Source organism: Coregonus clupeaformis, chromosome 19, assembly GCF_020615455.1.
Source record: "Coregonus clupeaformis isolate EN_2021a chromosome 19, ASM2061545v1, whole genome shotgun sequence".
NCBI classification, from domain to species: domain Eukaryota; kingdom Metazoa; phylum Chordata; class Actinopteri; order Salmoniformes; family Salmonidae; genus Coregonus; species Coregonus clupeaformis.
The window spans coordinates 25,159,134-25,179,919 of record NC_059210.1 but is presented as its reverse complement, the minus strand read 5'-3'; the positions used below and the strand labels follow the sequence as shown (position 1 = coordinate 25,179,919).

The following is a 20,786-nucleotide window of genomic DNA, read 5'->3' as shown; positions in this document are numbered from 1 at the left end:
CGTATCATCATATTTCAACCGATCGAGTTACGGTATCTCAGCACATCAGCTCTCTCTCTCTCGAACCATCCATTCGAGCCCGAACCTGGGGACGAGGAGTAGAAAATTGATGCGTCTGAGTGGACCAGCCATGATGGGCATAGACATTATATTTATTGGACTATCATACCTATATAGTTAGATAATGTATTTGATAGGTCTAAATACAAGGAGAAAATTGTTATCACTTAAAATCTTGTTAATAATTTTCATCATGTTCCTGCACAACCATATAGTCACATTTTTTATAGTATTTTTCTCTAAAAACAAGGCAATATTTCTACATTTTTGTCATTTAGCAGACGCTCTTATCCAGAGCGACTTACAGTTAGTGAGTGCATACATTTTTCATACTGGCCCCCCGTGGGAAACGAACCCACAACCCTTGCATTGCAAGCGCCATGCTCTACCAACTGAGCTACAGGAGGGCTAGCAACCAAATAAAATGTATAATTCTTTATGAATAAGTATAGCTTCTTAGGCTCTAGACAAATGTTCATGCTTTGATATCATGAAATGATCAATGATGGAATAATTATTTGCAATACATTGATATATGTCAGGGATGTAGCTCAGTTGGTAGAGCATGGCATTTGCAACGCCAGGGTTGTGGGTTCGATTCCAGTATGAAAAATAAAATAAAAATGTATGCACTCACTAACTGTAAGTCGCTCTGGATAAGAGCGTCTGCTAAATGACTAAAATGTAAAATGTAAATGTAATATATCCTACACACTAGAGGGCACTGCAGCCTTGGCTGAACCTGGAGCCAAATGGCCGTTCCACAAATGTATCCAGAGATATTAGAGAAAGGAGGAGATAAGAATCCCATTGGTCAAAGAATGGAGGACCATAGAACGCCCCACCCAACAGACTGTCCACCAATCGGATTCACGTTGTCATGCTACGCCATTGCTAAGCTAATCGTCATGCAATTCCTACTCAAATTCAGGGGGTGTGTTCGTAAATTCACTCTGGAGTGCCAAAGTGCGCAAATTCAGAGCATTGTCAGATTGTCCGTTTGTAAATCAGAGCATTTCACTCTCGGAACGCACCCCTTGGGGGAATTAGAAAACATTTTCGACTTGCTTATTCGTTGAACGCGGCACGGGTATAACTACAACCAGTTCCGAGTTATATATTTTCCTAGTTCCGACTAGCATGTGAACGCGGCATAAATCGAGAAACCTGCCTATTTTCCTCGAAAGTACGTAATGTCACGATTCCAAAGCTACACGATATTACAGAGAACAAGTTAATTATCTGACATCTCGGAAAATATTTGTAATGTTATACTTCTTGTTCACGAAATTCATGCTAATGTTGTGTTTTTGAGCTAGCGCCAAATTGACTCCCATTCACTCATTGAAGGAGAGCTCTCCTTGTAGCAAAATAACCCATAAGGCACCGCGCGGCCCATTGACGACGCATAGGCAACGTACACAATCGGCAATAATACGATTCCAATGGAGTTTTCCATCTCCTCAAAACTACCTCTGGTTTATCCAGATGTTTGGTTCCGGGCGCGCCTTCTATCGAAATCCGGTTTCCAGCGGTTCGGAATAAGGACGGGGGGAGGAGGAGAAGGAGGGGTGGGGGGGGGGGTTGGGTTCTACAAGAAAGCCCCCAAACCCGACCTACAACAGGCTTTTCAAGGGATTTATTAAGTGGTCTTCACTCCGCTTGCATATGCCACGGTCCCCAGCGTGGGTGCACCACACCGCGCTCAACGGTGGCGCGATTCTGACTGAGTTAGCATGCTAGCTAGCTAGCAAAATTGATTTCTACTCCACCCCCTCTCCAAATGGCAGTAGCTACTAGTCAATACCCCGTAGCTAGGGGTGAGCTGTAAAACCCAACTTCTCTATTGGACTTTCCCGTTCAATTCCTCCCCATCATCTCCATCCACCCCGCAGGAAGATTGTTGCCTTGGGAGGGCCATACCAAGAAGAGTGTATTCTGGTAGGATCCCTGCTTCGGATTCGGGATTTAAGGCCCACAAGGGGGTTGGGGGTTTAAACCGCAATAATTTGATCCCTAAACCCCCCATGCCTGGCATCTCGGCCAGTGTTTTGGTCATTTTTAATAAAATGTTTAGCCTTTTGTTTTATGTAAATAGTGCCAGTTCCTGATTTTGCCTTTCTACCTCAACACTCCATTTTCATCATCTTCCCAGCCGTTTTAACACTGGCTGTATCTGACGGTCCCTAGCCTCCCCTTATCCATCATCAACCTCCGTGCGCAGCGCACTGTGGTAATCTCGGGGGAAATCGCGGGGGAAAATATCAGATACCAGGAACCCCCTTACTCGGACAGCGCGAGACCCCAGGCTCCGACACGAGGACGGTGATCTGTGTTCCCATTCCAAGCAGCAAACGAGCTCTGTGTCAATCGAGTCCTCAACACAGACCGCGCTCCGGTGCTCGCCATGCCCGGCCCGGCGGCCGGCAGTAAATCTCGGGTGTACGCGGATGTCAACACTTTGAAGAGCAGGGAATATTGGGACTACGAAACCCACGTGCCTAGCTGGAGGTAACATGTTGTAATCTTTTGCAGGGCTGGAATTTCTAAACATCATAATGCATTATTTAGTATTTTATTGCCAAATACTTTATCAAATGAATGATCTCCATATATGTTTTCTATTTTAGTTTTAGTTTGATGTCCTTCATAGTTTATTGCTGCAGCCTATCCATATTTGCTCTCCACTCAACACGATGTACAGGCAGCTACCACAACAGAATCTTTGACTACTACCATGGATTATCAGTATGGTCGAATGAGTGGCCATATATTGTCCCATTGCATTGGTTCTGTGTGGGCGGGTGAAATATTAGACTAGATAGCTAGCTATCATAATTAATCCATAATACAAACGTCTTTTGAAGACTATATTTGGAAAGTAATGTATTTTGGAGATTTAGCTTGGTAGACAAGGTTTTGTTGGGAACGTTCATGGTTTGAGTAAGTGAGTCTGCGCGTAGCACATTCAGATTGGCGTGTACTATCGACCGGGATGGGAAAATCATCAATCTGAGATCGAGCAGGCCTAGCTGGCAGCTGACGCCGAGGCAGCACTGAATGATGCTTGTAAATTGTACAACAGTAGCTACTTAGTTTCCCACATCATAAACTTTACTTAGCCAGATCACATTATCATTCCTTTAAGTGGCATATATATATTTTTCTTTCAGATCTAGCTAATTTGGTTACATTTACACAAGCTGTTAATGAGACACAACCTTTTAATTAATTAAATGTCTGTACAGTTGCAGCACTTTATTGAAGATTCACTAGACCTTTAATTGAATCTGTTAAAATTAGACCACTAGTTTAATATATCCAGTTCCATGCACAAAACAGGGTTGTACCAGCACCACTGCTCTTATTCATTAGTATAATCAAGGGCCCTCAAAAAGATGGACACTTGGAATGTCCCCTCTCTGTGGTTGAAATGTCACTCTCGCTTTCACTGACTGGGAAAATAATTATTGTTTAAAAAAGATTCAACCTCTTTCCGTCTAGGCCTGTTATATATATTGAGTGTGGTGATGGGAAGGAAAGATGTGGAATAAAATGTTGTACTAATCTGTTTTCTCTTTTAAAACGATGTTGTACTAATATAGTTTTTACTATCTTCCCTCTAGTATCCAGGAAGACTACCAGTTGGTGCGGAAGCTTGGCAGAGGGAAGTACAGTGAGGTCTTTGAGGCCATCAACATCAACAACAATGAGAAGGTGGTGGTCAAGATCCTCAAGGTAAGTTGCCCAAGGCCTGCTTTGTTCTTCTGTATGCTCCAGCAGCGATGAAAGAGTGGTCTGTTTTCTTTAAACATATACAGTGGGTTCCATAATTATTGGCACCCTTGATAAAGATGAACAAAAAATACTGTATAAAATAAATAACACAAATATTGAGCTATATTGAATGCTCAAAAAATTAGGAAATTATATTATTTTATACTAATACAATTGCTCAGAGATATAGATTTAGTTTAACAAGTAATAAACAAACATCTAAAAAAGATAGGGGTCAAAATTATTGGCAATCTCATAAAACATTTTAGAAAAAGGCTATGTCGTTATCTTCACAAGAAGAGAGTGCTACGGTATTGAAAACAGGTGACAATACATTTGAGCCTTATCTTTTTAGGATTTTTTTTATTACTTGTTAAAATGTCTTTCTCTGTATTAGTATAAAATAATATAATTTCCCCTTTTTTTTTGCGTACAATATAGCTTCCCTCTAGTAACCAGGAAGAAAGACTTCCACTTTGTGCGGAAGCTTGGCAGAGGGAAGTACAGTGCGGTGCAAAAAAAACGGAATACAGTTGCTCAGAAAAATACATTTTGTTTAACAAGTAATACAGAAAAATTATTTCCACCCCTGTTTTCAATACTCTCCTTTTGCGAGGATAATGACCCTGTGCCTTTTTCTAAAATGTTTTATGAGATTACCCTTTTTTAGATGTTTTTTTTATTACTTGTTAAACAAAATCTATTTATCTGAGAAATGGTATTAGTATAAAGTAATATAATTTCCCATTTTTTTTGAGCATACAATATAGCTCAGTATTTGTGTTTATTTATTTTATAGTCTTTTTTGCTCATCTTTATCAAGGGTGCCAATAATTATGGACCCCACTGTACCACATCACATTGTCCAAGTAATAATCAGCCAGGAAAACATAGAGGGAGATATGGTGGACATGGGAGGAAAAGTAGAGGGAGGTAAAGTGGACATCTTGCTGATGCTGTCACCATTACCACTGTTGTTAATGAGGTCACATCCTGCAAGTCAAACATTTAGGCTACATCCTGGTCTGATTGGATGTCTCTGTTATTATAACCCTAATTAGCCTGTCAAGAAGAAGAAAATCAAGCGTGAAATCAAGATCCTGGAGAATTTGCGAGGTGGAACCAACATCATCCGATTGGTGGACACAGTGAAAGACCCTGTGGTATGTCTTACAGCTCTGCTTTCTTCTAGCTTTGGGTTAGCTTTGGGCTTAGTCACCTGAGTACCTGGCCACTTCAAAGATCAGATTTGTTTACATTGTAAATCAATTTGATCAATGTTTCTATACATACAGTGCATTCGGAAAGTATTTCCGACCCCTTGACTTTTTCCACATTGTTATGTTACAACCTTATTCTAAAATTTATTAAATTGTTTTTTCCCTTATCTATCTACACACAATACCCCATAATGACAAAGCAAAACAGGTTTCTAGACATTTTTATACATTTATAAAAACTGAAATATCACATTTACAGAAGTATTCAGACCATTTACTCAGTACTTTGTTGAAGCACCTTTGGCAGCGATTACAGCCTCAGGTCTTCTTGGGTATGACGCTACAAGCTTGGCACACCAGTATTTGGGGAGTTTCTCTTATTCCTCTCTGAAGATCCTCTCAAGCTCTGTCAGGTTGGATGGGGAGCGTTGCTGCACAGCTATTTTCAGGTCTCTCAAGAGATATTAGATCGGGTTCAAGTCCGGGCTCTGTCTGTGCTACTCAAGGACATTCAGAGACTTGTCCCGAAGCTACTCCTACGTTGTCTTGGCTGTGTACTTAGGGTCGTTGTCCTGTTGGAAGGTGAACCTTCGCCCCAGTCTGAGGTCCTGAGTACTCTGGAGCAGGTTTTCATCAAGGATCTCTCTGTACTTTGCTCCGTTCATCTTTCCCTCAATCCTGACTAATCTCCCAGTCCCTGCCGCTGAAAAACATCCCCACAGCATGATGCTGCCACCACCATGCTTCACTGTAGGGACGGTGCCAGGTTTACTCCAGACGTGACATTTGGCATTCAGGCCAAAGAGTTAAATCTTGGTTTCATCAGACCAGAGAATCTTGTTTCTCATGGTCTGAGAGTCCTTTAGGTACCTTTTGGCAAACTCCAAGCGGGCTGTCATGTGCCTTTTACTGAGGAGTGGCTTCCGTCTGGCCACTCTACCATAAAGGCCTGATTGATGGAGTGCTGCAGAGATGGTTGTCCTTCTGGAAGGTTCTCCCATCTCCACAGAGGAACTCTAGAGCTCTGTCAGAGTTACCATCGGGTTCTTGGTCACCTCCCTGACCAAGGCCCTTCTCCCCCGATTTCTCAGTTTGGCCGGGCAGCCAGCTCTAGGAAGAGTCTTGGTGGTTCCAAACTTCTTCCATTTGAAGAATGATGTAGGCCACTGTGTTCTTGGGGACCTTCAATGCTGCAGAAATTTTTTGGTACCCTTCCCCAGATCTGTGCCTCGACACAATCCTGTCTCGGAGCTCTACGGACAATTCCTTCGACCTCATGGCTTGGTATTTGCTCTGACATGCACTGACAACTGTGGGACCTTATATAGACAGGTGTGTGCCTTTCCAAATCATGTCCAATCAATTGAATTTACCACAGGTGGACTCCAATCAAGTTGTAGAAACATCTCAAGGATGATCAATGGAAACAGGATGCACCTGAGTTCAATTTGGAGTCTCATAGCAAAGGGTATGAATACTTATGTAAATAAGGTATTTCTGTTTTTTACTTGTAATAAATTGGCAAAACATTTGAAAAACCTATTTTCACTTTGTCGTTATGGGGTATTGTGTGTAGATTGCTGAGGTCAAGGGGTCTGAATACTTTCCGAAAGCACTGTTAATGGCTGTTGAATTGAAGGTTTGTTGTTGTCAGTATACCTTTTTATGCTTGCAAAGAGAACAAATGTTATCTTAACAAAATGAAGATATGGCTAATGAAGGGGAAAGACCACACCTTATCAACAGTATTACAGTTTACTTCCTTTCTAATATCAGCATATTATACTTTACTTATTGTGAATGCGTTTGATATTCTGTTAGTGATGTTCACTTTAGATTGTTTCAAAGTTCTGCAAACTAGTCGTCTTACTCACAGATTAAGTCTTAAACTAATTAACTGACAGATGATCTAAAAGCAGGTAGATAATCTGGTTCTTGCATGGCAGCCTTAATATTAACTGTACGTGGGGAAACGGGACTCAGTCTTTTTTACATTTTGTCAGGGTTATTTTGAGAATAATGTTTATGGATGCAAGGAAGATACCCAACAGATAAAATTACCTCCTCAAATAATTGCTTACATGCAATTCTACATCACACGTTCACTATGCTGCTGCCTACATAACAGAAATGGGAATTATGATAATGGAAATTACTAAGGCTGATATTGACATGGCTTATCGTTAATTACAAAATTATTGCAATTGCAACTGGGACAAAATTGGGATGTGATTGCTATTATATTCTTTCATGTTTTATCTATGTTGATGTGCATCTGCTGTGTGGTGGGTGTTAAGCCACTTGTTGCTCTACCTTTCCCTCGCAGTAAATATGGCTCATAGCGTAATGTCATTTTTAATGTTTGATTCATCAATTAATGAGTCTTGAATATTTGTCCTCTCTCCCTAATCTCTCTGCAGTCCCGAACGCCTGCGCTTGTCTTTGAATGCATCAATAACACAGATTTTAAGGTAGAATCATCTCTCTCTAGGCATGGGGTTTCAACGATATGGGATGGTGTAATGAGTGGGAATCTTGGTCATGTTACCCAATAAGGCTTATTTAATAGCCTATGCCGTTTCAGATACCATGTTGGTGGCCATAACTTAGCATTGCATTGTTCAGAGAATTTTCCACCCAATATGTCTCTGTCTGTCTGTCTGTCTGTCTTTGGTTGGTTGAAAGTGCTTAGGTCAATTGTGTTTGTTTCATCACGGGTGCATGCATCACATACTTGCTTTCTGCAAATTGAATCTAAAACTTTATTTTCTTCTCTGCCCAGGAGCTCTACCAGAAGTTAACAGATTTTGATATACGTTTTTACATGTATGAACTACTAAAGGTGAGCCTTAGTTTGACCCTGTGTGTTTTCACATGCACTCCTAGTTCTACCTTCATACCTTCCTAACTGTGGGGTTAGTTTGTGGTGTCTAGACAATATTTCTCTGTCTCTGACATGATTTGGGTCTTTGTGCTCTCAGGCTCTGGACTACTGCCACAGTATGGGGATAATGCACCGTGATGTCAAGCCCCACAATGTGATGATTGACCACCAGATGAGGAAGGTAAGGGGAGCTCTTCACCTTTCTTATGAGTTGTGTTGGTCCTTAGAAAGCTCTAGTAGTCGGATGTTGTGAATGATGTGTCTTGTCCAAAAGTTATTCTCCTCTTCTCAAGCTGTTTGAAAAGTCTACAAAGCTTACATAAATGTGTCAGAGATTTGTCTAAAGTGACTTCAATTATTTCTCCACCATTATAATGGGTGTTGAACTCTTTTAGTCTTTGTCAAATACAATATTCTTATTGTATCAGATGGCATCAGGACACATACAGGACTGCAAAAATTACTAGGCTTTTTCAGTAGCAGTAGCAATTTCCCTTGTGTGCCAATTTGTGTGACACATTTCCGATGTGGTTTCTATTGTAACATGGTGTGTTTGTATTTGTGCTGCAGCTACGTCTAATAGACTGGGGCCTTGCAGAGTTCTACCATCCTGCACAGGAATACAACGTCAGAGTAGCATCTCGCTACTTTAAGGGACCTGAGTTACTGGTAGATTACCAGGTAAATCCCCAGCACATTCAAGCAAACACGCATACACACAGACACAATTGGTGAGTCTGTACATTAGCTCAAGTTGCGTACCAATTTCATTGTTATTGGTAGCTGTTTGTGTATTGATATTTGGCAGTAACTGATGCGTTCTGTGATTTCCTGTCAGATGTATGACTACAGTTTGGACATGTGGAGTCTTGGCTGCATGCTGGCCAGTATGATCTTTCAGAAAGAGCCCTTCTTCCATGGCCAGGACAATTATGACCAGGTATCCCACAAACTAACCACGTTCCCTTTCTATTGTCACCACCAAACTTTAGTCTCACTACAACCCAACTTATTCCACCCAATGTTATTACTAACTTGTGGAATCTCAACCTCTCTCATAGTATGATAACACTGACTCAGTGTTTCCCCTATATTTATTTAGCAATGGCGGGCCGCTACTGTTAAATCGTTGCCGCCACTCCAATTTGTTATTTTATTTTGTATTTTTAGAAAATACTTTCCGGGATGGTAAACCGTTTTCAGTATAAACTTAAAACCAGATATAAAAACTAGACATGCATGCGGGCCCCATTGATTTTGTTATGTGTCACTCAGATACATGCACAAGAACACTGCATAAAATGTGTAAAATTGCAGGAAATTAGCTTTTAAACTGCATTTCCTCTCTCTCAACCCTATGACAAAATGTTTAGAATTGCAGAAAACTAACTTTGACACCTCTGCTGAAAAGAATCCTAGAGGAAAAACTGACTGCAACAATCTATTAGAGTAGATAACACATTCACTACCTGATGATAACATTACATTTTACATTTTAGTCATTTAGCAAACGCTCTTATCCAGAGCGACTTACAGTTAGTGAGTGCATACATGTACTAACCAAATTAGCTTGTACATAAAAACATATTCCCTAAGACAAACAAACACTTGTGTGAAATTGTCACTGTTCTAATTTCAGCTGGTCCGAATTGCCAAAGTCCTGGGGACAGATGAACTTTTTGGTTATCTGCGCAAATACCACATTGAACTGGACCCACGCTTCAAGGACCTTCTTGGCCAGTGAGTACCAAAAGGGAGTGCCGTTGAGACATGGAAATAAGGGTTACTCCTGGTATTTACCTGGTAATGAGGAAGCATATTTGAATTATTTGTAGGTTATCAGTTATTTTGACATGCCCCACTACAAGCTTGATTATATTAGTGATATGTTATTTAATAGCTGCCAGACAGTGGCCCACTAGTTCCAGAATATTAAACGTAATTTCCCAGGCGATGATAATGTTGTACAGTGCCTTCAGAAAGGATTCATACCCCTTGACTTATTCTACATTTTGTTGTGCTACAGCCTGAATTCAAAATTAATACACATTTTTTTTTTGAAATGTTTGCAAATGTAATGAAAATGAAATACAGAAATGTCTCTCTTACATACAGTTGAAGTCGGAAGTTTACATACACTTAGGTTGGAGTTATTAAAACCCGTTTTTCAACCACTCCACACATTTCTTGTTAACAAACTTTAGTTTTGGCAAGTCGGTTAGGACATCTACTTTGTGCATGACACAAGTAATTTTTCCAACAATTGTTTACAGACAGATTATTTCACTTATAATTCACTGTATCACAATTCCAGTGGGTCAGAAGTTTACATACACTAAGTTGACTGTGCCTTTAAACAGCTTGGAAAATTCCAGAAAATTTGAGTCAATTGGAGGTGTACCTGTGGATGTATTTCAAGGCCTACCTTCAAACTCAGTGCCTCTCTGCTTGACATCATGGGAAAATCAAAAGAAATCAGCCAAGACCTCAGAAAAAACATTGTAGACCTCCACAAGTCTGGTTCATCCTTGGGAGCAATTTCCAAACGCCTGAAGGTACCACATTCATCTGTACAAACAATAGTATGCAAGTATAAACACCATGGGACCACGCAGCGGTCATACCGCTCAGGAAGGAGACGCGTTCTGTCTCCTAGAGATGAACGTACTTTGGTGCGAAAAGTGCTAATCAATCCCAGAACAACAGCAAAGTATCTTGTGAAGATGCTGGAGGAAACAGGTACAAAAGTATTTACAGTGGGGAAAAAAAGTATTTAGTCAGCCACCAATTGTGCAAGTTCTCCCACTTAAAAAGATGAGAGAGGCCTGTAATTTTCATCATAGGTACACGTCAACTATGACAGACAAATTGAGAAAATGAAATCCAGAAAATCACATTGTAGGATTTTTAATGAATTTATTTGCAAATTATGGTGGAAAATAAGTATTTGGTCACCTACAAACAAGCAAGATTTCTGGCTCTCACAGACCTGTAACTTCTTCTTTAAGAGGCTCCTCTGTCCTCCACTCGTTACCTGTATTAATGGCACCTGTTTGAACTTGTTATCAGTATAAAAGACACCTGTCCACAACCTCAAACAGTCACACTCCAAACTCCACTATGGCCAAGACCAAAGAGCTGTCAAAGGACACCAGAAACAAAATTGTAGACCTGCACCAGGCTGGGAAGACTGAATCTGCAATAGGTAAGCAGCTTGGTTTGAATAAATCAACTGTGGGAGCAATTATTAGGAAATGGAAGACATACAAGACCACTGATAATCTTCCTCGATCTGGGGCTCCACGCAAGATCTCACCCCGTGGGGTCAAAATGATCACAAGAATGGTGAGCAAAAATCCCAGAACCACACGGGGGGACCTAGTGAATGACCTGCAGAGAGCTGGGACCAAAGTAACAAAGCCTACCATCAGTAACACACTACGCCGCCAGGGACTCAAATCCTGCAGTGCCAGACGTGTCCCCCTGCTTAAGCCAGTACATATCCAGGCCCGTCTGAAGTTTGCTAGAGTGCATTTGGATGATCCAGAAGAGGATTGGGAGAATGTCATATGGTCAGATGAAACCAAAATAGAACTTTTTGGTAAAAACTCAACTCGTCGTGTTTGGAGGACAAAGAATGCTGAGTTGCATCCAAAGAACACCATACCTACTGTGAAGCATGGGGGTGGAAACATCATGCTTTGGGGCTGTTTTTCTGCAAAGGGACCAGGACGACTGATCCGTGTAAAGGAAAGAATGAATGGGGCCATGTATCGTGAGATTTTGAGTGAAAACCTCCTTCCATCAGCAAGGGCATTGAAGATGAAACGTGGCTGGGTCTTTCAGCATGACAATGATCCCAAACACACCGCCCGGGCAACGAAGGAGTGGCTTCGTAAGAAGCATTTCAAGGTCCTGGAGTGGCCTAGCCAGCCTCCAGATCTCAACCCCATAGAAAATCTTTGGAGGGAGTTGAAAGTCCGTGTTGCCCAGCGACAGCCCCAAAACATCACTGCTCTAGAGGAGATCTGCATGGAGGAATGGGCCAAAATACCAGCAACATTGTGTGAAAACATTGTGAAGACTTACAGAAAACGTTTGACCTGTGTCATTGCCAACAAAGGGTATATAACAAAGTACTGAGAAACTTTTGTTATTGACCAAATACTTATTTTCCACCATAATTTGCAAATAAATTCATAAAAAATCCTACAATGTGATTTTCTGGATTTATTTTCCTCATTTTGTCTGTCATAGTTGACGTGTACCTATGATGAAAATTATAGGCCTCTCTCATCTTTTTAAGTGGGAGAATTTGCACAATTGGTGGCTGACTAAATACTTTTTTCCCCCACTGTATATCCACAGTAAAACTAGTCATATATCGACATAACCTGAAAGGCTGCTCAGCAAGGAAGAAGCCACTGCTCCAAAACCGCCATAAAAAAGCCAGACTACAGTTTGCAACTGCACATGGGGACAATCGTACTTTTTGGAGAAATGTCCTCTGGTCTGATGAAACAAAAATAGAACTGTTTGGCCATAATGACCATCGTTATGTTTGGAGGAAAAAGGGGGACGCTTGCAAGCCGAAGAACACCATCCTAACCGTGAAGCACGGGGGTGGCAGCATCATGCTGTGGGGGTGCTTTGCTGCAGGAGGGACTGGTGCACTTCACAAAATAGATGGCATCATGAGGAATGAAAATGATGTGGATATATTGAAGCAACATCTCAAGACATCAGTCAGGAAGTTAAAGCTTGGTCGCAAATGGGTCTTCCAAATGGACAATGACCCCAAGCATACTTCCAAAGTTGTGGCAAAATGGCTTAAGGACAACAAAGTCAAGGTATTGGAGTGGCCATCATAAGGCCCTGACCTCAATCCTATAGAAAATGTTTGGACAGAACTGAAAAAGCGTGTGCGAGCAAGGAGGCCTATAAACCTGACTCAGTTACACCAGCTCTGTCAGGAGGAATGGGCCAAAATTCACCCAACTTATTTTGGGAAGCTTGTGGAAGGCTACCCGAAACATTTGACCCAAGTTAAACAATTTAAAGGTAATGCTACCAAATACTAATTGAGTTTATGTAAACTTCTGACCCACTGGGAATGTGATGAAAAAAATAAAAGCTTAAATAAATCCTTCTCTCTACTATTATCCTGACATTTCACATTCTTAAAATAAAGTGGTGATCCTAACTGGCCTAAGACAGGGAATTCTTACTAGGATTAAATATCAGGAATTGTGAAAAACTGAGTTTAAATGTATTTGGCTAAGGTGTATGTAAACTTCAGACTTAAACTGGAAGTATTCACATCCCTAAGTCAATACTTTGTAGAAGCACCTTTGGTGGCGATTACAGCTGTGAGTCTTTCTGGGTAAGTCTCTAAGAGCTTTGCACACCTGGATTGTACAATATTTGCTCATTCTTTTAAAAATTCTTCAAGCTCTGTCAAATTGGTTGTTGATCATTGCTAGACAGCCATTTTCAATTCTTGTGATTGATTTTCAAGCCAATTTAAGGCAAAACTGTAACTAGATCACTCAGGAACATTCAATGTCGTCTTGGTAAGTAATTCCAGTGTAGATTTGGCCTTGTGTGTTAGGTTATTGTCCTGCTGAAAGGTGAATGTGTCTCCCAGTGTGTGTTGGAAAGCAGACTGAACCAGGTTTTCCCTCTAGGATTTTGCCTGTGCTTAAAAGCTGTATTCCGTTTTTTTAATCCTAAAAAAACTCCCTAGTCCTTGCTGATGACAAGCATACCCATAACATGATGCAGCCACCACCATGGTTGACAATATGAAGAGTGGTACTCTGTGTTGTGTTGGATTTGCCCCAAACATTACACTTTGTATTCAGGACAAAAAGTTAATTTCTTTGCCACATTTTTTGCAGTAGTAATTAAGTGCCTTGTTGCAAACAGGATGCGTGTTTTGGAATATTTGTATTATGTACAGGCTTCCTTCTTTTCACTCTGTTATTTAGGTTATTATTATGGAGTAACTACAACGTTGTTGATCCATCCTCAGTTTTCTTATATCACAACCATTAAACTCTGTAACTGTTTTAAAGTCACCATTGGCCTCGTGGTGAAATCCCTGAGCAGTTTTCTTCCTCTCCGGCAACTGAGTTAGGAAGGATGCCTGTGTCTTTGTAGTGACTGGGTGTATTGATACACCATACAAAGCCTAATTAATAACTTCACCGTGCTCAAAGGGATATTCAACGTTTTTTGTTTTTTTTACACTTCTACAAATCGGTGCCCTTCTTTGCGAGGTATTGAAAAACCTTCCTGGTCTTTTGTGCTTGAATCTGTGCTTGAAATTCACTACTCGATTGAGGGACCTTACAGATAATTGTATGTGTGGGGTATAGAGATGGAGTAGTCATTCAAAAATCATGTTAACCACTATTATTGAACACGGAATGAGTCCATGCAACTTATTATGCTATTTGTTAAGGACTTTTCTACTCCTGGACTTATTTAGGCTTGCCATAACAAAGCGTTTGAATACTTATTGACTCAATACATTTCAGCTTTTCATTTTGTATGAATTTCTAAAATGTTGTACTAACAAAATTCCACTTTGACATTATGGGGTATTGTATGTAGATCAGTAACACAACATTTCAATTCAATCAGTTTTCAATTCAGGCTGTAACACAACAAAATGTGGAAAATGTAAAGTGGTGTGACTACTTTCTAAAGGCTGGAGGTATTAAAGTTGGCTCTCTGTCTCCCCCACTCAGACAGACACGGAAACGCTGGGAGCAATTTATCCAGACCGAGAACCAGCACCTGGTGAGCCCTGAGGCTCTTGACTTGCTGGATAAGCTGCTGCGCTATGACCATCAGCAGAGACTGACGGCCACAGAGGCCATGGAGCACCCCTACTTCTGTGAGTAGCTCAACCTGAACAACACCTGCTGACTTCCTCTGCTGCATAGTGGAGTGCCAGTTATTGTGCATTGATGAAAGGTGATGTGATCTTTAACATGTTGACTCCTCTACACAGATCCTGTGCTGAAGGAACAGTCTCTCTCTAATGCGGATGGCAATATGGTGTCCAGTGGATCCACTACAGCTCGATGAAAGTAGGTGAGTGAGAGAATCACAAACACTATTGTTCTAAATTGTTCCATTGTTTTAAATTATTCTAAGGCCATACACATTTGATTTACTGTATAACAGATGCCCCATTTCTCAAAAAATAAATAATAATTATTACAGCGATTCATATGAATCTATTATTATTCTTTTTGATTCCTTTTGACAAGTTGTATGAGTCACTTCGCCATTGTAGTGGTTGGGATTCGGTTAAATCACAGTGAATCATGACAATCAAAAACAAATACGTTATACTGTAAATCAAATTTATAGGGCCTAATGCTCTGTGTTAAAGTTGCTATTTAAAACCTTTGAAATAAAATCCCTTTAATATTATATAAAATGAATGTGCATTAACAGTATCATTTCTCTTCTATTTTTGTCTTTCAGAAGAACATTTGTTACCTCAACTTTTTACCCCTTTGTGGCAGAAACCTCTTCAAGTGTACAGTGAAAATGGATCAAAGCAACACCAGACCAGTAACACTCAAAGATGTGCGTACTGGCGCACACACATACATGAACACACACACACACACACACACACACACACACACACCCTCCTTCTCTTTGTCAGTCTATGGTTGGCTTGCCCCAGTTACATGTCAAACAGCCAGACCAATGAGCTTGATGCCTGATGTCTCACGGCTGCCCCTTCCCTGCTCTGCCCCCTCCTCTTATCATAAGGTAAACAGAAAATGTTCAAAGACAAGAAAAAAAGGATCCTTTCCTGTCATTATCCCCCCCTTTGGCCCCCCTCCCTCGTTTAACTAAGCATGGAGAATGAAAAGGAACGCGAGCCTGCCCTCCCTCCCCCTTGGACAGTCTGTCTGTCCATCTATCTGTTCAGTATTCAGCAGGCCTGAGCTCAGCCTCCACACACTGTAGTACCGAAGTGGCATGGTGGACCTTTTCTCTGCTCTAGGTAGAATGATGATTATAATAATATTAATAAAAATAAATGATTTTTATTTATATTGGTGTTTGTGTCATGATTTGGTCAAATTTTGCCATATCATATTGTTATTCATACAGTCTTACAGTATATTTGAACGATGTAATTCATCAGAGAGAACTATAAATGCTACCAGTATCTGGTGGTTAAAGAACAGTGTGTCATCAATGCCATTAATTGTTGACGAACGTGACAAAGGTGACAATAGCTCGGGAAGTTGCCACCACAACCATTAATGGGCTTGGCTTCAAGACATGCACAACCTAGATATGGCGATAATGTTTTGACAGCATCCATTGTGAACCATCAGTGCTCATTAACTGAACCAGTGGAATCTGTTTGGCTTTGTGCAATTACCTGTTGAATGATGGCCCTCATGAAACCAGATCAGATCATACCCTGCGATGCTGTGCAACTTTTATGCAACGTGATACCTGAAAATCACTCAGACAAATCAGTGTCTGGTTCACACCTTACTAGCACTCTCATGACAGTATTGTGACTACTAGTAGGAGCACTCTGAGGGTGTCACATCACAGCTTGAAGACCTATTATTTTTTGTGTCTTTTGATCCTATTCACTTGGTTACATTCGAATAGACTTCAATCTATGATTGTTGTGTTGTTTGGTATATTTATCCATCTCATTGTGTGTTTTTACCCACACACACAGGCATTCATGCTGTGACCCTTACTGAAAGTTTTGTTTCGCCTGACTCCTGCGCCATAGTGCGTTCTGGTTCACGTGAGTAGCTGAGCATAGCCCGTTTCACAGGAGCCCTTGTGAATGGAATTTCTGGGAGGTCAGGTGACATAGTGTCGTACAGTCACAGGAAGAGGCGAATATCTGTCCACGCGGGAATACAGCTATAAGCAGACTGCCCACCTTTGGGACAACGACTCCCATTGTTAGTGTGGAGACAAGACCATCTCATTATTATATACATTATCTCTGGTACAGTGTTGCTCTCTGATCACCTCAGGAACTGATGCAGTTTCTCCACAACACTTCTCCTCTGACAAAATGTCCACCTATCGGCCCTCAGCAATCGGCACACATTGGTTTATCACATATTTGCACGAGGCAGGTGTATCACAAGCACCAAAACAACAAGCACACAATTTTAACCTATGAGTTAACTGTTCTTTACTGATTTATAAACTCATTTTTAACAGTCTATAAACTTCTATTAACTATTTTACAAACCCATGTTATACCCTTTATAAATAGTAACTGAATGTAAAGTGGTACCCATCTAACAAAGCACTGTTTCTAAAATAAAACTCTACAGGTATATAGAATTCACCTAATTTACCTGATTAAACCTAACTGGTGGAAGTTATCAGAATCCGAGTCCCTTATTCTTTCTCACGTCTGTAATGATGAGGCAAGCTTGATGCATGTAGTCTAATGGTATTGTTGTGTAATCTTGGTAAGTGTTATAGACACCATGCAGTACACTTTGAGATGAAATTGTACCAGTACATACTAATTGGCTCCTTAATTGTTTGACCTTGATATCAGAATACAGGAGTAAGAACAACCTGTAGCCTTTTTCAGTCAGTTGTCTCTCACACCCCCACCTTGCATAACTAGGCTTGTTTATATAATTAACTACATTGGCATGTACTGTATAGGGGGTCCGTTGGCCATTAGTATGTCTCCACCCAAGGAAACGGAGGCCAATTGTAAATAAGTACTGTAAATGGTGCTGAAGCCAAGGTGCATGATTTTCTTGTTTTTTAAATTTACGGATAGCCAGGGGCACACTCCAAAACTCAGACATAATTTACAAACGAAGCATTTCGTTTAGTGAATCCACCAGATCAGGTAGTAGGGATGACCAGGGATGTTCTCTTGATAAGTGCGTGAATTTGACCATTTTCCTGTCCTGCTAAGCATTCAAAATGTAATGAGTACTTTTGGGTGTCAGGGAACTAAATGGAGTAAAAATTACAGTATTTGCTTTAGGAATGTAGTGAAGTAAAAGTTGTCAAAAATATAAATAGTAAAGTAAAGTACAGATGCCAAAAAAAACTACTTAAGTAGTACTTTAAAGTATTTTTACTTAAGTACTTTACACCACTGTGTATAACTACACCATAGGAGTTTGCTTTTGACACTATAAGTTTAGCCATGCAATCGGGCCTTATTTTAGATTTTGCGTGTGCAGCTGCATCACGTCTTGTTTTTGTTTGTGAATGTGTAACTCGGCCTCAGGGCCCTGTTCACTATTCTGTGCAAGGCAGTGGTGGCTGGACTATGGAGTTGAGCTTTGGTGTGAAATCCTAATGTTCCATAATTCTGAATGTGTTAGCTAAGATAATTGTATCTATGAGAATTCACCCTGAGTGAAGGAGAAGGTGTTTGCTCCATGCACCTGCACACACAGTAGCAGCTTAGCGTAGATGCATGTGAGTAAGCCCAGGGTAGCAAGGCTGAAATATCAACTTCCTCCCCAAGAGGAAACCTGAGAGCGAGCTTCCTGTCCTACAACCTGACTCCTCTGCTCCTCACATTCAGAAAACATCTCTCCCCATCAAAGTTTTAGCAGGGGCCTTGTCAGATCAGCAGGCGCCCGTGTCCGGTCAGCTGTGGTCAGGTCTGCATGGCTTTAGTCAAGCGGGAGAACAGGAGTCAGTGTTTACAGGGGTGTGAATGGGATTTTCCATGTCATTTAACAACCATATGAATCATTTGGAATTGATGGGAGGGCTTATTTTAGGTCTGTTGTGTCCAGTGTTGTTTTAAGTGTCCAGTGTCTTTTATTATTTTAAGTGTCTAGTGTCTAGAGTTATTTGAAGTATCTAGAGTTATTTTAAGTGTCTAGAGTTATTTTAAGTGTCTAGTTATTTTAAGTGTCTAGAGTTATTTTAAGTGTCTAGTGTCTAGAGTTATTTTAAATGTCTAGTTATTTTAAATGTCTAGAGTTATTTTAAGTGTCTAGAGTTATTTTAAGTGTCTAGTGTCTAGAGTTATTTTAAGTGTGTCTACTTACCTATTCTTCTCCTTTCTTTGTGTCTGTCTGCCTTTCATTTGTCTGCCTCTATATGAAAGATAATCATTCATAGGTGTCTTTTGGATTCATTTACTCAATTAAACAATGGAACTTCAACTGCACAACAATTCATCATGTTTTTCCCCATCATTATGTTTGTTCCTGAACTTCCCTCCAGCTCTATCCTGGAACCCTTAAGGAAAACGGAAAACAGGGCGCCCACGAAGTACTGGTTTGTGTGGAAACGTAAGGGGACTCACTCCCATCGGCTGGGTAAGGGTTGTTGGAAGGGTAGGGGGTGGGCTCTTTGGGGTCCATTATCATCCAAATCTTTTTACGTTAGTAGTATTAAGTCTGCGGCGAAAGCAGGAAGGCAGACATCTCCTGTCTGACTTGGCCGGAGAGACAGGTGGTGGAGGAGAAGATGCTTGCTTCCTGAAACCCAGAGAGATTGACCATCAGTCAGTGATATATACAGTATATTGAGGTATTAATTTACATTCTCAAAAATATTCAGACCATGTGATTTGTAAAAATTGAATTGACAATTTCAGACCATACCACTTCTCCCCAATATAACACATTTTGACAGTGCTAGATTATATATATTCTACCTACACACACAGGGCATGAAGAGAAATAAGACTGACAACAATCCATCTAGAGAGATGACACAATCCATCTAGAGAGATGACACAATGCATCTAGAGAGATGACACAATGCATCTAGAGAGATGACACAATGCATCTAGAGAGATGACACAATGCATCTAGAGAGATGTTGCAGGGGAGTGCAGCATGGGGATTCGGCCTCACCTGTTGTTGGCTGCAGCAGCAGCCTCAAACCGCATCACACGCAGCATTCTGCAGATCTGACATAGAGTCAATTTAGGGGCATTGCATGCCAGACGTGGGCGGGGGACATTACAAGGGCTACGGTAGGCGATGAGGGACATGTAGCCACACTTAGGGCCCTTCCCAAAGAGTTGGAGAGGCTGATGGAGAGTGCTGTTTCCATAACAGGAGGCAAACTGGAGGATACATGTGGAGAGACAAATAAAGCTTTTTTGCCTAGCATTCTAAAACAACACAGAATGTCAAGTCTATTTACTGGATTTTAGTGCCAAAATAAAAACTAATTCAGAACCTCGTCAATGAAAATTACTATGTTTTCAAAAACACAAAAAGAAAAAAACAGCATTATGTTAAGTTTTGTTCATTTTAGTTTCTAACAATGAACATTGTTTCATCGATTTCACACAGTGCAAAATGTTTTGTCTCTGCCCAGAATTTCAGTAAACAGTTCAGAAAAAAACAGGCCACATGTGAACAAGAGATATTAAATAAATACAGAACATTAACACTGTCAGATCACACCCAATTAATTTGCATACGAGCCGCCACTGGCCTCTTAATCACCCTCTCCATCAGAAACCCAAGCCCAGCACACACTCACAGGCTCCATCTATCACTGGATCCATCCATCTACCTCATAGTGAGACTCCAGATGACCAGATTATTTTACTTGACACCTGATCATAATGAGCACATTGGCTGAACATCCTCACTCTGACTGCCAGACAACCTGACCTAGTCTGCTACAGACAGACACACAGCTGAACTGAAGCCCCTCCATGGGTACACTGACATATCGGAGATTATCAACTGAGGCTCCTGTCCAAAAAAGTATGTAGTCTATTTCTGTTTGTCTAAATGAAGTGAGATTAGGTAGTTCTCCACCTTGTAATCTCCCACATTTATCCATTAACTTTACATAAT

General features: G+C 40.7%; 1 protein-coding gene across 4 annotated transcripts; it reads left to right on the top strand.

The window, feature by feature from the left end:
• Positions 1–1,631: 1,631 nt before the first annotated feature.
• Positions 1,632–16,029, top strand: csnk2a2b (casein kinase 2, alpha prime polypeptide b). Of its 4 annotated transcripts, XM_041837227.2 has the most exons (13): positions 1,632–2,001; positions 2,251–2,571; positions 3,687–3,798; positions 4,899–5,000; positions 7,478–7,528; positions 7,840–7,899; positions 8,039–8,122; positions 8,512–8,622; positions 8,780–8,881; positions 9,581–9,681; positions 14,697–14,845; positions 14,963–15,045; positions 15,445–16,029. In XM_041837227.2, the coding sequence occupies exons 2-12, from the start codon at positions 2,468–2,470 to the stop codon at positions 15,037–15,039; spliced, it is 1,053 nt and encodes a 350-aa protein (XP_041693161.1). In that variant the 5' UTR covers positions 1,632–2,001; positions 2,251–2,467; the 3' UTR covers positions 15,040–15,045; positions 15,445–16,029. The 4 variants fall into 4 exon arrangements, with proteins under 4 accessions (XP_041693161.1, XP_041693160.1, XP_041693159.1 ...); XM_041837226.2 differs by having other exon boundaries at positions 1,632–2,571; positions 14,963–15,041; XM_041837225.2 differs by having other exon boundaries at positions 1,632–2,571.
• The last annotated feature ends 4,757 nt before the right edge of the window (positions 16,030–20,786 follow it).